This window comes from Archocentrus centrarchus, unplaced genomic scaffold, assembly GCF_007364275.1.
Source record: "Archocentrus centrarchus isolate MPI-CPG fArcCen1 unplaced genomic scaffold, fArcCen1 scaffold_30_ctg1, whole genome shotgun sequence".
Lineage (NCBI taxonomy): Eukaryota > Metazoa > Chordata > Actinopteri > Cichliformes > Cichlidae > Archocentrus > Archocentrus centrarchus.
This window is the reverse complement of record NW_022060259.1, coordinates 360,843-378,378: the sequence shown is the minus strand read 5'-3', so window position 1 is coordinate 378,378 and position 17,536 is coordinate 360,843. Positions and strand designations below refer to the sequence as shown.

The 17,536-nt window shown below is 42.4% G+C and overlaps 1 protein-coding gene across 1 annotated transcript; it reads left to right on the top strand.

Moving 5' to 3' along the window:
* The first annotated feature begins 1,105 nt into the window (after positions 1 to 1,105).
* On the top strand, positions 1,106 to 17,383 carry LOC115776327 (long-chain fatty acid transport protein 6). The gene is made up of 10 exons (XM_030723950.1): positions 1,106 to 1,608; positions 3,246 to 3,449; positions 4,805 to 4,963; positions 5,791 to 5,915; positions 10,191 to 10,385; positions 10,773 to 10,863; positions 10,938 to 11,136; positions 14,670 to 14,767; positions 15,515 to 15,645; positions 15,738 to 17,383. Exons 1-10 carry the CDS (start codon positions 1,131 to 1,133, stop codon positions 15,912 to 15,914), a joined length of 1,857 nt encoding a protein of 618 aa, XP_030579810.1. The 5' UTR covers positions 1,106 to 1,130; the 3' UTR covers positions 15,915 to 17,383.
* The last annotated feature ends 153 nt before the right edge of the window (positions 17,384 to 17,536 follow it).

The following is a 17,536-nucleotide window of genomic DNA, read 5'->3' as shown; positions in this document are numbered from 1 at the left end:
GTTTCCCCTCACCACTTCATCTGTACTTTCCCAGTCACTCTTCACTACCACCCAGAGCCTGTATCAACTCCTCCCTGAACTCTGTGAAACACTCTTCCTTCTTCAAGTTCCACCATTTAATCCTTCCCTTCTAATTTCACTCACTTCCTCTTCTTGATTTCCGAAGACATCCTACAGACTACCATCTGATGCAGTCTCTACATTCTGCCCTGGCACCACTGTCTCTTTCAGATTGCACCCTCTGCACAAGATATAGTCCACCAATTAATATTAATATTATTAAATTCATTTTTAAATAGTTCTTTATAAAATAAAGCTGACGATGTAGGATAATGAAAATTTCTACAAACAGACAAGTAGAGGTCTTTGCATGACAGGAGTGGGCCTCTTTTGTCCAGGCAGGGTTAGGGCCAATGTGGTGATGACAGGCAACCATGTCTCATGATTGATGAATACTGGTTTTTGCAATGCCTCACTAGTGTTCTGCAGGGACCTATTACTCCCAGTAGATGTTGCCAAAGTGTTAAGTAGTTTGTTTTCTGAAAGCACTTAGAGCCATTTCACCTATTACTTAGGTGTCATGGTGCTTCAGTGGTTAGCCCTGTCACGTCACAGCAAGAAAGGTTCCTGGTGTGGGTATTAGAGAGAGGACGTCTGTCTATATTGTTGGGGGAAATTTCGGTGTATGTGGCTGAAAAAAGGCTCCCCCTATGGACCATAACAATTCTTGTTTCAGCTGTGACATGAAAATATGGGTCAGCTTTTTTGACATATACTTCTTGAATTCATGTCAAAAGCACAAAATCAATTTGAATATTTAAACTTCTCTTTAAAATACATCAAAAAAGATACCTGAAATACAATCAAATTAAAATTTAGACTTTAGAGTTTGGGACAGTCACCTCCCAATAGAAAGTTACATAAAAAGGAGGGCATTATAAATATTACATTTAGTACTATCTGAAATAATGCTTTGGGATTAAATAAATATTAAGGATCCGATTATTTGTTTTCAAGTATGGCATTCGTGGGAAGGTTTCTCCCACGGATTTTCTATTGGCATGCGCGATCGCGATTTTTTTTTTTTTTTTCTGGAGCAGTCTTGGAGTGGTGTGGCATTTTAACTAAAGATGATCGCTCTGCTGTTTAGCAGCGTTTTAGCGGGGCTCCTGGCCCTGCTTCTGTATCAGATGACTGCATATCCCTTTTTCTGGGTGGATTTGATTTATTACTTCAAACTTCAGAGGTATAGAAAGACTCTGAAGGCTCGTATGCAACAAGGAATCACCACATTCCTCGACTGCTTTCTTCACGAGGCGAGGAAGCACCCGAATAAGCCATTCATTATCTTTGAAAACCAGACTCTCACGTACCAGGATGTGGACAAGAGAAGTAACCAGTTTGCGGGCGCTTTCCGGACAGAGGGTTCTTTGAAACAAGGAGACATTGTTGCTTTGTTGATGTGCAACGAACCGGACTTCATTTGTGTGTGGTTTGGACTGTGTAAACTCGGCTGTGAAGTGGCCTTTCTTAACGTCAACATTAAAGCCAAATCCCTTCTTCACTGTGTGCGGAGTTGTGGGGCCAAGACGCTTGTTGTTGGCGCAGGTATTTTGTTTGTTTGTTTGTTTGTTTTCTCAGGGTAGAATATCACTGTAACTAAAACAAACTGTAGCTCTCCTGCTCTTTGCCCTTTGATTTCCCACAGAACCTCTGAGGCATATAAAGTAATCATCGTCAAGGATTTTATAGCCTCTCCCTACACATGTGAGAAGGATTATAATGGAAACACGTTAAAGAAGCATATTAGACCGTCTGTAACATACAGAGCAGTAACGGTAGGCCCAGAGAAACACTATTTAGGGCCTTTTTGTAGAGGTGGGAAGTAACGAAGTACAAGTACAGGATTCAGCTCTGAGCGAAGTTTCTCATGAGAGCGTGAAACACTCCTTGCTGTGATTGCATCGCTGAAGAAATTACATGCGCAGTTTGTTTGCTTTGTAAGTGATGGTACAGCTGCTGTGATGGGCCAGAACACACCAGCGAAAGCTCCTGAATGATTTTTAATACAATACTATAATGTGACGTAACCCTAACCACAGCTGTCCATACTCAGACGTATCCCAAACGTACACTGTTCCTGTTTAAGAACCAAACATGATCTTCTGCATCGGCCACTCCACAATTGACTTCAAACGATATGACCAAATACCCGGCTCATCCTTGCTGATGCTCCATTGATGATATGAATGCCAGATTTATCCAACCCGGTGTTTCAAAATTTTTCTGCTAAAGTATTTTTCTATGCAATTATACATTTGATTGGACTGGTATAAACGTCAACTAAATGTATACATACCCCACATATATGGTTGGTTGTTATGCCAGAAACCTCTACTCTATTTCCACAAAGTTCCATACATAAAAAGAAAACTATATGTGATTTTGCTTAGGCTATCTCCTTGATCACCCCTTGACCACTCCCAGCAGTGCCACTGTTTGTGCATTGCACCTGGGATCCTATTCTGACTACTTGGATTTGTGTATTTGTAATTTCACCACAGATGGCAAACATATGCAGAGAGCAAAGGGATGCTTCTGTCTCAAACTGACCCAGATTTTACGTCGAAGATTATAAATGGTGATGAGAGCTGAGTCCCCGTATACAACCCTACAACCAGTCTTCAGTGTAAGGCAGCATGGTGGCATAGTTGTTAGCACTGTTGCCTCACACCTAGAAGGTCTGGGTTTGAATCCACCTTGGCCCAGGGCCTTTCTGTGTGGAGTTTGCATGTTATTCCCATGTTTGCGTAGGTTTTCTCTGGGTACTCCGGTTTCCTTCCACAGTCTAAAGACCCACACCCATAAGTGTGAATGGTTGTGTGTCTCTCTGCATTAGCCCTGTAACAGACTGGCAACCTGTACAGGGTGTACCCCGCCTCTCACCCTATGACAGCTGGGATAAACTCCTTCACAGTTCAAAATCAGATCAGTGTTTAAATTGAGTCCATTAGAGTGCAACAAATAAAATGAGTGGGACCCCCTGATGAATTAGCTAAGCTTGTTTAAAATATTACAGTTACATTCAAAACCTTGCTTAATATTACAGGAATTTCTGTCTCAGTAAAATGCCGCTCAACCTCTGAAAAGACAAGAATGGAAGCACCTATCTCTCCATCTGTTTAGTGATGTTGATCTGTCAGAGGCAACAATAGTAAAATGACCCACTGTGACTTTTTCTGCAGATTTGGTGTGTTTGGCAGAGGAGGTGCTGCCTGATCTGAAGAAGGACAACGTGAGTGTGTGGGTTGTGGCTCACACGTCACCTGATGAGAACTTCAAAAGTCTGCTACTTAATGCAGAAAACATGTCTGATGAAAACTTGAGTGACCTTCCTAAAGTTGATGTCATGTCAAACTTCCTCTTCATTTTTACCTCAGGCACTACAGGTACTGTTGCACTTTTATTTAAAACTTAATTTCAAAAAATAAGCCAAAAATACAAAATAGGACATAAAGTGCCCTGAGGCGACTGTTTGTTGTGATTTGCACTATATAAAAAAAATTGAATTGAATTTCCACTGAAATGAATTGAACAAGAATTGACGATACTTAGAGAAAACACAGGGACAAGTACTAACAAGACAAGACAAACTGGTACAGAGGTCTCCATGGGGTTGTGAAATTCTAATTCTAATGAACGCTGTAATGTAGAACATGAGCAGAGAAAAAGATTTTATTTTGATAAGAAGCTCTATTTGTTATTGCCTGCGTTGTAGAGGGTGACTTTGCCTCATCTAAACAGAAAAGCACAGTCTGGGGTCACAGTGGGATTCAGCAAGTGGGCAGACCTTAAAATCAGTTGTAGTGACTCAGTGTGGGGAAAAGAATCACTACTCACAATAATTTCTTTTGTGAAATCCAGAAGATTTGCTCTGTGTATAGGCTGTGATCAGCTGCTGCTATTCTGAGTTTTACTGCTCCTTGTGGATTTACACAACTGAACTGAACAAGATGCAACCCAACATTTGACGAGTTATTTTGGCTGATTTCCATCCCCTACATTGAGAGTATACTGTTTATACCTAATCCAGTGGCTCCCAAAGTCAAGAGTGCTGCGGGCCACTTCAAAACCAGGAAGTTGCAATATTGTGTAAGGTTGCAGAAGTACAGTAGTGCAATAAAATAGCTGTGCGCAAGTTGTATGTCAAGAGTCCATCATGTATGTATGTGTGTTTGTGTGCATGCCTGCGTGCACATAGTCCAACATGGAATGTGTGTATGTGTAAGTCTATTATGTATGCATGTTTGTGTATCAGAGTGTGTACATGTCAGTCCATCATATATGTGTGTGTGTCTGTGTGTGTGTCCATCTCTTTGGTCTTCGAATATTTTCATCATAACCCATTTTCAGTGTCTCACCTTATAACAAGAAGGGCTTGGTGATGAACTCCCTGTTCAGGGGTCGTTCTGTTTGCATGTTCTTCCTGCGTGGCTTCCCTTTGAGTATTTTGGTTTCCTCCCACATTCAAAAGGCATGCATGTTGAATCTACATAGGCAATGAGAGTTTTTCTGTCTCTCTGTGTTAGGACTATCTTGCATTGTCATCCTTAACAGGGTGCAGATCTGTTGGATAAGCAGTTAAGTTAATGGATAGATAATTGTCTTACATCAGATCAATTTTCTGTTATATTAGGGAAAAGGTTTTTTCCTTACATACATAAGGAATTTTAAAGTAACCTCAAAAACCAGTGAATGACAGTGTACTACACTGTCTGCAGTAAATGTTGGCATTCTCTTCCAGGTCTCCCCAAAGCAGCCCGTGTAGGTCACATGAAAGCTATTGTAAGTATGGTCTTCTTTGACATGTGTGGAGCCAGATCTGATGACGTCATCTACATCACTCTTCCTCTTTACCACATGTCTGCTTCCCTGTTAGGGATTGGAGGATGCATACACTTGGGTAAGAGCAGCTTTGACTGAAAATAAAGTTCCCATGCAGGTCATGGATGCAAATTATTTTTGTGCTTGTCACATCTATTTCAACATCTGTGAAACAGGAGAAGGAACACTACTTTGCTCTTTGGCCGCTATCTATTTCATATTTTCAATTTACAGATACTCTTAAGCGGCAATGTATCTGTTTGAAAAGAACTTCATGCTGCCTTACTCTTCTTGTAACAGCAAAATGTCTGGCAAAAAGTAGCCGTTCATTAAAAAAAATGCTTTTCACATTTCGCTAAAATCACATTTACAAACAAGATACACCATGTCAACCATTTATACCAGGCCTCGAGAGCCCCTGTCCTGCAGGTTTTAGATGTGTCTCTGCTTCAACACACCTGAATCAAATACAGAAGTCATTAGCAGGACTCTGGAGAACTTGACTGCATACTGAGGAGGTAATTCAGCCCTTTGATTCAGGTGTGTTGGATCAGGGACACCTCTAAAACCTGCAGGACAGGGGCTCTCGAGGCCTGGAGTTGAAGAGCCCTGATTTATACTATCAAGTCTAGTTATGAGGTTGACTTTAACTAGATTTCACATGGTTGGATGTTTCTTGTTCCTGTTGTATTATCCTACAGAAATTCTGACAAACACACAGTTCTTGAAAGGAATTTTTTATAGAGCTATCAGGATTACACACTTCTGTCCTTTGTTCTTACAAGGAGACAAGACTGAAACAAAGGAAGCGAAATTTCTCCTCATACTTGATGCTTTAAGTACACTATACTCGGCACTTACTGTTTGTATGCTCATCTTATTTCTATATTTTCCTTTGGATCACAGGGGCAACATGTGTGTTAAAAAGGAGGTTCTCTGTCAATCAGTTTTGGAAGGACTGTGTGAAACATAACGTGACTGTAGTGCAGTACGTAGGAGAGCTCTGCCGATACTTGCTCAACCAGCCCATGGTAAGACTGACAACATTTAAAGGAGAAGCCTTATTCTATTTTCTTTCTTTTAAACACAAGACATACGCCCTACTATACCTGAATATTAATAAGAACTTGGTATTAATGAGAACTTGGTATAGATGGAAAGGTGATGCCCACTTACTTTTTTCATATTTGCCTTGAACAAAAGGGAGTTTTTCAGGTTTGCTTCCTCTTGAAACACTTACTGCCTAAATAATGCTTTTGTGGGTCCAGGCTCTATCATAAGAATATAACAAAGGTTCTAAATGTTGCTAAGATGACACATTCACTGATGAGGACACATGCTACTAATCAAAGTAAAACTGATGTAGGATTTGTCATGCTTTCAGGTTCAATAACAGGTTCAATAGCAGGTTCAATAACATCAGTCTCACTGAGTTATTGTTTTATTGGTATAATATACACTGCTCAAAAAAAATAAAGGAAACATTCAAATAACACATCCTAGATCTGAATGAATGAAATATTCTCATTGAATACTTTGTTCTGTACAAAGCTGAATGTGCTGACAACAAAATCACACAAAAATCATCAATGGAAGTCAAATTTATTAACCAATGGAGGCCTGGATTTGGAGTCACACACAAAATTAAAGTGGAAAAACACACTACAGGCTGATCCAACTTTGATGTAATGTCCTTAAAACAAGTCAAAATGAGGCTCAGTATTGTGTGTGGCCTCCACGTGCCTGTATGACCTCCCTACAATGCCTGGGCATGCTCCTGATGAGGTGGCAGATGGTCTCCTGAGGGATCTCCTCCCAGACCTGGACTAAAGCATCCGCCAACTCCTGGACAGTCTGTGGTGCAACGTGACATTGGTGGATGGAGCGAGACATGATGTCCCAGATGTGCTCAATCGGATTCAGGTCTGGGGAACGTGCGGGCCAGTCCATAGCTTCAATGCCTTCATCTTGCAGGAACTGCTGACACACTCCAGCCACATGAGGTCTAGCATTGTCTTGCATTAGGAGGAACCCAGGGCCAACCGCACCAGCATATGGTCTCACAAGGAGTCTGACGATCTCATCTCGGTACCTAATAGCAGTCATGCTACCTCTGGCGAGCACATGGAGGGCAATGCAGCCCTCCAAAGAAATGCCACCCCACACCATTACTGACCCACTGCCAAACCGGTCATGCTGAAGGATGTTGCAGGCAGCACATCACTCTCCACGGCATCTCCAGACTCTGTCATTTCTGTCACGTGTGCTCAGTGTGAACCTGCTTTCATCTGTGAAGAGCACAGGGCGCCAGTGGCAAATTTGCCAATCCTGGTGTTCTCTGGCAAATGCCAAGCATCCTGCATTGTGTTGGGCTGTGATGTCGGGCCCTCATACCATCCTCATGGAGTCGGTTTCTAACTGTTTGTGCAGACACATGCACATTTGTGGCCTGCTGGAGGTCATTTTGCAGGGTTCTGGCAGTGCTCCTCCTGTTCCTCCTTGCACAAAGGTGGAGGTAGCGGTCCTGCTGCTGGGTTGTTGCCCTTCCATGGCCTCCTCCACGTCTCCTGGTGTACTGGCCTGTCGCCTCCAGCCTCTGGACACTACGCTGACAGACACAGCAAACCTTCTTGCCACAGCTCACATTGATGTGCCATCATGGATGAGCTGCACTACCTGACACACTTGTGTGGGTTGTAGAGTCCGTCTCATGCTACCACGAGTGTGAAAGCACCACCAACACTTGGGAGATCCATAGAGACCAAGGTTCTTCATTTTCGCCACTGAATTTTTGTTACTTGTCTTAAACTTTGGGTATAGTAAATGTTAGCAATATTTTTAAAAACTTTATCCTACAGTGGTATGTAAAAGTTTGGGCGCCCCTGATCATTTTCATGATTTTCCTTTATAAATCATTGGTTGTTCAGATCAGCAACTTCAGTTAAATATATCATATAGCAGACAAACAGTGATATTTGAGAAGTGAAATGAAGTTTATAGGATCATAGCTACAACTATGAGAGGCAAGATGAGAAAAAAAAATCCAGGAAATCACATTGTAGGATTTTTAAAGAATTTATTTGTCAATCATGGTGGAAAATAAGTATTTGGTCAATAACAAAAGTTCAACTCAGTACTAACATAACCTTTGTGGGTAATGACAGAGAAGTCTTCACCAGGTTTGCACACTCTGTAGCTGGTATTTTGGCCCATTCCTCCATGCAGATCTCTTCTAGAGCAGTGATGTTTTGGGGCTGTCGCTGGGCAACACGGCCTTCCAACTCCCTCTACAAATTTTCTATGGGGTTGAGGTCTGGAGACTGGATAGGCCACTCCAGGACCTTGAAATGCTTCTTACGGAGCCACTCTTTCATTGCCTGAGCGGTGTGTTTGGGATCATTGTCATGCTGGCAGACCCAGCCACATTCAATCTTCAATGCTTTCACTGATGGAAGGAGGTTTTGGCTTAAAATCTCACGATACATGGCCCTGTTCATTCTTCCCTCAACACAGATCAGTCGTCCTGTCCCCTTTGCAGAAAATCAGCCCCAAAGCATGATGTTTCCACCCCATGCTTCACAGTAGGTATGGTGTTCTTGGGATGCAACTCAGCATTCTTCTTCCTCCAAACACAACGAGTTGAGTTTTTACCAAAAAAGTTCTATCTTGGTTTCATCTGACCACATGATATTCTCCCAATCTTCTTCTAGATCATCCATATGCTCTCTGGCAAATTTCAGACGGGCCTGGACATGTACTGGCTTAAGCAGGGGGACACGCCTGGCACAGCAGGATTTAAGTCCCTCTCACCATAGTGTGTTATTGATGGTAGCCTTTGTTACTATGGTCCCAGCTCTCTTTTTTGTTTAACATCAAGTCAGTTTAAACGTCTGGTATATTGATATTCTTAAGCAGCAGAGGGATTGTTAATTAGTTTCAGCTGCTTTGGTGTTAATGAAATAACAGGTGCACTAGAGGGGCCACAATGTGTCAACCCCCCAAATATGAACAGTTTTACAGTTAGAGGCCACCGACATTTTTCCCACCTCATCTTTTCTGAGTGTTTCACTAGTTTTGCATTAGGCTACTACTGGTAGCATGAGATGATACCTGGGCTTTTCGTAGGTTGCACAGGTACTTCAACTCCTCCAGGATGGCGCATCAATATATTCCATTGCCAGAAGGTTTGCTGTGTCTCCCAGCACAGTCTCCAGAGCATGGAGGAGATTCCAGGAGACAGGCAGTTACTCTAGGAGAGCTGGACAGGGCCAAAAAAGGTCCTTAAACCATTAGCATGACTGGTATCTGGTCCTTTGTTTGAGGAGGAACGGTATGAGCACTGCTGAAGCCCTTCAAAATTATCTCCATTAGGCCACTGGTGTGAATGTGTCTGACCAAACAATCAGAATTGAGTGCCCGACGTCCTCTAGACGACCCTGTGCTCACCGCGCAGCACCGTGGAGCCCAATTGGCATTTGGCAAAGAATACCAGAATTTGGCAGGTCCACTACTGGTGCACTATGTTTTTCACAGATGAGAACAGGTTCACCCTGGGCACAGGTGACATGGAAGACACGGAAGAGTCTGGAGAAGCATGGAGAACATTATACTGCCTGTAACATCGTTCATGATGACCAGTTTGGTGGTGGGTCAGTGATGGTCTGGGGAGGCATATTCATGGAGGAGCGCACAGACCTCTGTAGGCTGGTCAACAGCACCCTGACTGCCATTAGGTATCAGGAAATCCTTGGACTCATTGTCAGACCCTCTGCTGATGCAGTGGGTCCTGGATTCCTCCTAGTGCATGGCAATACCCGGCCTCATGTGGAATTAATTCCATTAACTTTCCCCCCACTTGCCTACCTAAATTCAACAGAACACCTCTGTGTGATATGTTTCGGTCCATCCGATGCTGCCAGTTTGCACCTCAGACTGTCCAGGACCTCAGTGATTCCCTGGTCCAGATCTAGGAGGAGATCCCCCAGGACACCATCTGCCGTCTCATTAGGAGTATGCCCTGACATTGTCATGCATGCATACAAGTGGGAACAAGTCTGCCGCATCATTTTTTCACCTTGATTTTCAGAATGTCTTTGAATTCAGCCTTTGTAGGTTGAAGCATTTCATACCCATCAAACAGTGTGGCAGCCTTTCATTCCTAATACATTATCCAGCCCACATCAGTGTAGATATCCAGCATGATTTTCTTATCCCCATTTAGATCTGATTTACAAAGTGTTGGTAATTTTTTTTTGAGAAGTATAGTCAAAAACCTCTTTTAAATTCCAGTCTTTTAATGCCTCTAGGTTGCAGAAGAGAGAGCTCACTGTGTTCGGCTGGCTGCAGGAAGTGGTCTCAGGTCAGATGTTTGGAGGCAGTTTATCACACGCTTTGGAATAACAAAGATCAGAGAGGGTTATGGCTTGACTGAGGCCAACATCGGCTTCCTCAACTACACTGATGAGGTTGGGCCAATTGGGAGGGCAAGCTGTTTCAACAAGGTCAGCAGTAAAATATTTTGTCGGGTTTACTCTGAAACTTGTAGAACGAGTCAATTTATCATTTCATCATATCCTGTGTTTATGTAGACTGCTGTATTTTCATATTGGAAAAATATCATCGTATTACTATAGTTATAATTTAAATATGCCAAAATGTAACATTATGAACTAGCCTGTCATCTCTGGCTGAAATTTAATTTTGAAGTGGTTTACAGAGCCATATATTGATTTGCTAATAGGCTTGTCAACCTTTTCAGTCATGCAGCAACACAAATGTGTAGTCTGCACCTTATCTTTAGTAATATTAAATTATTGCATCCTAGGAAAATCTTCATTTACACACACAGTAGAAGAAAATGTCCATGGATCTATTTTGTTCTTTTTCAGCTTTTGGTGCCCTTTAAGCTCCTGAGATACGATCCAAAAACATATGAGCCACTGCGAACAGCTTCCAGAAGATGCATGCAAGCACAAATAGGTAAATAAATCACAAGTCCACGACATGAAGTCATATATTTTAGTTTATATTACACATCCCTTTTTCTTGGACAGGAGAGGCAGGGATCCTTGTAACTCCGCTGACAGCCACAAACCAGTTTTTGGGCTATGCTGGGAACAAGGTCCAATCTGAGAAGAAGTTGATCAGGGATGTATTTATAGCTGGGGATGTCTATTTCAACACTGGAGACCTCCTGGTCCAAGATCACAAGGATTTTCTTTACTTCCGTGACCGTATCGGAGACACATTCAGGTATCAACACTGTCTATATAATTACCGCAGTGCCTTGGCAGCTTTGCTAAAGAACTTGGATTTCACTTCGTAGGCATAATGATAATGGTTAAGGAATATTTGTTTGAGTTTCTTGGAAAATTCTATGGATATTGATTTTATGCTGGATTTGATGGTAAATGCAATCCAAATTTAGGAAATTATGAGGAACTGAGTTTCACATTCTTAAAAATAGTGCGTCCTGTATTACAGTTTGTACAAGGGTGTGATATAACTAGGTCTTTCAGTAGAATAAACAGATTGATATTGGCTGAACAAACAAAAAAAAACACACCTCTGGGGCCTGCTGTCCAAAATTAATAACTCCTTCCATTCTACCACTTACCCGGGGTTGGCTGCCTAAGCAGAGAAGCTCATACCTCCCTCTCCCCAATCACCACCTCAAGTTCATCTGGGAAACACTCAAGTATGCCTGTCAAATGCCCGAATCCCCATCACTGGCTCCTTTTGATGTGGAGCAGTAGCAGCTCTACTCTCAGTCCCTTTCAAATGACTGAACTCCTCACCCTATCAGTAAGGGAGAGCACAGCCACCTTTCAGAGGAACTTATTTTCTGCTGCTTTTATCTGGAATCTCATTCTTTTGGTCACTATCTACAGCTCATGACCATAGGTGAGATCAGGGACATAGATCAGCCAGTAAACTAACAGCTTTGCTTTCATGCTTAATTCTACCTTCACTACAACAGACTGTTACAATGTTGGCTGCAGATGCAGCCCCAATCTTTCAATCTCCCACTCCCCTCTCCCCTTACTTGTGAACTCTAAGTTATTTAAACGACTCCACTGGGGTCTACAACTCATCTTTGACATCGAGTAGTTATGCCACTGTTTTCTAGCTGAGAACAATGGCTTCAGACATAGAGGGGCTAATTCTCATTCTTGCTGCTTCACACTTGGCTGCAAACAACTCCATGGCAAGTAGAGACCACTAGTGCTACTTTCCCACCGCCGAGGTTCCGGAGCCGGAGCAAGTTCCCGTGCCGATCCCAATGAACCGGCGAAACGCTTAAGAACGGGCCCTTAACGGGCCCCGCGTTTCTGTGAACTGCTCCTTTACGTATGAGTGTGGGCGGGTCCTCGTCTGGACACGGAAGCCGAAGCACACAAACGTGGGAGAACACGCTCCCCTTTCTGTGCTGCAAATATGTTTTACGGTCCAAATCAAACTACTGCAGCATCTGTGTGCAACACAGAGGGAAACACAGACAGCAATTAGAGCAAGACGACAAGTACGCACTTTGTGTCCTTTTATCTGTGATACAAACTGATACAAAGCAGCAAGTTCAGCCTTAGAGCCCAACCTAATTCACAGCCGTGAAAATCGCTTCACTTTTCTCATATAATACACATGTAATATGGTAGAAACCTTGATGTTGAGACGGCAGAGTCACGCCCCTCTGCCGCTTTCGGCACAGGTTCCTGGTTCCAGACCAGCTAGTTTATGGGGCCAGAATTGAACCCGTTTTTCGGCCGAGCCCTGAGTGTTTCGGCGGTGGAAAACCCGCCTAACGGTTCAATTCACGGCTCCGGCTCCAGAACCCTGTTGGTGGGAAAGAGGCTTAGCTGACAAAGGCAACAGAACCCCATCCTCAACAAAAAGTCCAACAACCCAGGGAGGGAATTAGTCTTACATATTGTTGCTAATACGGACCAAGCAGCACGATGGCGCGGTGATTACCACTGCTGCCTCACAGTTAGAATACTATCTGGAAGGCCTGGGTTCGATTCCACCTTGGCCCAGGCCCCCCTCTCTCTCTCTCTGTGGAGTTTGCATGTTCTCTCCGTGTCTGCGTGGGTTTTCTCCAGGTACTCTGGTTTCCTCCCACAGTCCAAAGAAACGCACTTACTGGGGTTAGGTTAATTGGAAACTCTAAATTGCCCATAGGTGTGGGTGTGGATGGTTGTCTGTCTCTCTGTGTTGGTCCTGTGACAGTCTGGCGACCTGTACAGGGTGTACCCTGCCTCTTGCCCTATGTCAGCTGGGATAGGCTCTAGCCCCCCTGCGACCCTGAACAGGATAAGCGGATGGATGGATGGATGGATGTGGACCATTTATATACTACGCCACAGATATGCCATACTCCCAAAACCCTTGTTGCAGGATCCCCTGAGGGATATGGTCAAAATGCCTTCACCACATCCACAAAGCATAGGTACACTGGGTAGGGGAAAACTCCCACACATGCACTAGTATTCCTCAAGAGAATAAAGAGTTGGTCCTATGTTCCATGACCAGGATGAACACTGCATTGTTCCTCCTGAATCCAAACTTTGACTCACGGTGTAGGCCTTTCCACAGAAACTGAGTAATGTGATTCCCCCAGATCTCCATGGAATCTTGCAGAGGCATGTCAACCAAGACAGCCCTATAACATCCAGAGCCTTAAAGAACTTCCGGGGCCCTGCCACTAAAGAGTTGTTTAGCTATTTCAATGAAACTCACCCCCATCATCCCCAGACTACTTCCTCTTTGGAAGGCCTCAAAGTATTCCTTCCACTGCCTGACTATATTCTCTGTTGAAGTCAGCACCACCCCACTCCCACTATACATCATGTGATTTGGGCATTGCTTTCACCACCTGAGTCACCTGAGTGTTTGCCAGAATTGCTTCAAGGTTTTCTGACAGTCTTGGTTCAGGGCTTCACCAAATTCCTCCCACACCCAAATTTTTACTTCAGCTACTGCCAGAGCCACATTCCACTAATATCTGGCAATTGCCTTCAGAGTCCCGTAGGCTAATCAAGCCCAACAGGACTCTTTCTTTCACTCCTTTCACCTCTTGTGTTCACAATCTCGTACGGGGATTACCAGCACAACAGGCACTAAGCACCCTGTGGTCGCTGCTCCAAACAGCCATCTAAGCAATGGAGTCCATTTGTACTCAATGTTCATGGAACAGGGCCTATGCTAGCTGCTCCCAGTGCATCCACACTATAAAATTTGGGCATGCCAGGCTTGTGCAGCATCCTCCCTTGCCATCTGATCCCACTCACCACTGAAAGAGCACCTGGTGGCCACCAGGTGCTCTTCCTCAACTTCCTTTGTCAGACCTGCCTGCAGGTTGGGTCCCTGGTAACCCTGTCCCATGCAGGGTAAAATGGTCCTTTGGTCGTTTCTTCAAAGTCAACAATGCATCTGTTTCAAAATTACTGATGTGGTCCTGAAATTGACCTGTATTGAGGCAAGCTCTGACTGTCTTTAGCTCTCTTTATTTCCTCATTCCTTATTTCTAATCAAATTTTCATCTAATCTGTCATATTTGAAGTGAAATAACATATGCATTCTGTATATGATAAGAATTACAACTTTGTGAACCAAAATCACACTGCTGACACCTTGTAGTATTTTTTTTAAACCTTTATTTTATCAGGTAAAATGTTTTAGAACCAGTTCTCATTTACAAACATGACCTGGCCAAGAGGCCCCAATAGAACAATGATGGTTATTATAAGAATGGATGTAACTAATGTTTTGATAATATTGCAATACAGATGGAAAGGAGAGAATGTGTCCACCACAGAAGTATCTGAGGTTTTAGGGGTTCTAGATTTTATTCAGGAGGCCAACGTTTATGGAGTAACCATACCAGGTTTGTGGAATTTCTTATACTGGAAAGTCTTATACTGTGATTTATAATACTGTTTAGCATTGGTGCAAAATAGTGTCTGTTGTTCAGATTAAGCATATATACAACTTGCAAGCTTCAGAAATTTAAACTGGACAAATCAAGTGGCTGATAGTGTCAAGTGTTTCTGGTTTTTTGATATTTCAGAGTACAGATGCAGGGCATGGAAATGATGATATGCATGAGGGATGAACATTTATTGTCTACTCAACCAGTCATGTCGACGTGCCTGCACACTCTGTTAAAAGGGAGTGCTTCCTCATCACTCTATTGTTCAGTGAGGAATTATTGGATTTCCCTCTTTGATATTATAAAATAAATGTTTTGCCTTACTCTGAAATGTCTGATCATTTTTTAACTTTACAACTATGGTTATCCAACAATGAATTTTGAAGGAGCTGGTTTAATGAACATGGTATCAAGGCAGTAAAATTCAAAATATTAAATATTATGGCATTCAGACAATCTTATAGTGTGGTAATGACCGCTGTGTTACTGTGTTGAGCAACACTGAAAATATTCTGAAAGCTATTATCTTTACTTGTTTATAGTATGAAAAAAGCTCCTTTGCTCTTCATCTCAAATCCATTTTAAATCTTGGGGTTTCCACTGTTGTATATTCTGAACAAATCAAAGCAATTCAATATAATGTGTCTACTATGGTCATCTTTTAGTATGACTTAGTGAATTTTTTCCAATCCTGACATGCAGGATGTGAAGGTCGAGCAGGTATGGCTGCTATCGTGTTAAAACCTGATCAAAGATTAAATGGAACAAAACTCTACAACCATTTGGTGAAAACCCTTCCTGCATATGCCTGGCCCTGGTTTCTCAGAGTACAGGTAAAAGCATGAGAGGATTCATTCAATCTTTTGTACATATTTTCACACTATCGTGTAGTATAGTAACATATAGTCACACTGCCTCTTTTCAGACCTCTCTGGATGTGACGGAGACCTTCAAGCAGCAGAAAACGAAGCTGGTCCAGGAAGGATTTAATCCAGATGTCATCCGTGATCCTCTCTACTTCTTAGATGTCTCCCAGAAAGACTATACTTTATTAACATTAGCTCTATATCATGACATTGTATCTGGAAAGATCAGTTTATAAACTGGGATATTTCTGTATGTACACAGCGCTTTTCACGTAGTCTTTTTTTTTTTTTTAAGTTCTCTCTATCAGAACCATACATACCATAGTGAAACATGTTGAAATGCAGCTGTTAGTGTGTCAGACTTTAATAACTACTTGCGACCTCACACAGCCTGTAGAAAAAACAAGAGCACAGTACTAGTATCTTCATAAGCACACAGACAGTCAAGGATCTGATGGTGCTACACCCGAATCTTAGTCTACAGGACAGCACACAGTCCCCAACAATTTCTAACAAGCAACCCTTTTTTTAGAAAACTATACTGATTCTTCTTCAGCTTCATCTTAACTGCTTTGCTTTTTTCAGAAAGAAATGTGTAAAACCTGCACTTATTACAACATTTTCAAAAAATAATAGACTAAATTATTTGAACAAATGAATGAATAAGAATATTCATATTCTTTCAAATTTAGTTTTGAATCTTTTTTGTTTCAGATTAACTTCTGAACATTGATTTTTGTGATATATGTATTAGTGCTCATTCCATTTTATATTTTTCTAATGTTAGCCAGTTTCCAAACAAAAAGATATAGAGGTTTCCATCTCTTTCAGTTAAGATTTTATGAAATTTGTGTCATCTTCTGATTTGATTTGGACATCTTATTACACATTACCTATTAGCACATAAATGTTCTAATAGGATGTAGATCAGGAAGGGCATCTGGTATTATTGTAGGGTCTTTACCCGCAATACAAAGCGCCTTGAGGCGACTGTTGTGATTTGGCGCTATATAAATAAAATTGAATTGAATTGAATTGAATTGAATTGAATTGAATTGGTGTAAAAATCACCTGTCAAATCCAACATGTGGAGCTCCCCACTGTGGTGACTAGTTGTGGATAAGAGAGCAGGCTAAAGTAGCTTCCTCCTTGTGGCACAATGGTGCACAGGTTAGCACTGTTGCTTCACAGCAGGAAGGTTCTGGATTCAAACCTGTGCTAGCAGCTGGGGGCCTTTCTGTGTGTAGATTGAATGTTTTCCCTGTGGATTCTTTCAGGGTACTCTGGATTCCTCCCACAGTCGTAAAACGCACATGCTTGAATGTCCATCTCTTTGTTAGAAATCCCATGCTGGTGACCTGTCCAGGTTGTACCCAGCCTCTCGCCCATTGACAGCTATAATAGGCTAGCCCTGCTGAATGAAAGTGCAAGTGGAACAGTAAAAACTGACTTTAGAATTGAAAACAGTGCTGTATAACTGATAAGAGAGAATGTGATTTTATCTATGTTTATGCATATTACAGATGACTGTCCATAATTAATTGCACATCATGTGTAAAGTGTTAGGGCAGCGCAGTGGTTAACACTTTTTGCCTCACAGCAAGCAGGCCTGGGTTTGAATCCACCTTGGCCTTTCTGTGTGGAGTTTGCATGTTCTCCCCCTGTCTGTGTGGATTTCCTCCCACAGTCTAAAGACATGCAGTTAGTGGGGTTAGGTTATTGGTGATTCTAAATTACCCATAGGTGTGAATGTGAGTGTGAATGGTTGTGTGTCTCTCTGTGTTAGCTGTACAGACTGGCGACCTGCAGGTACCCTGCCTCTCGCCCTATGAGAACTGGGATAGGCTCCAGCTCCCCC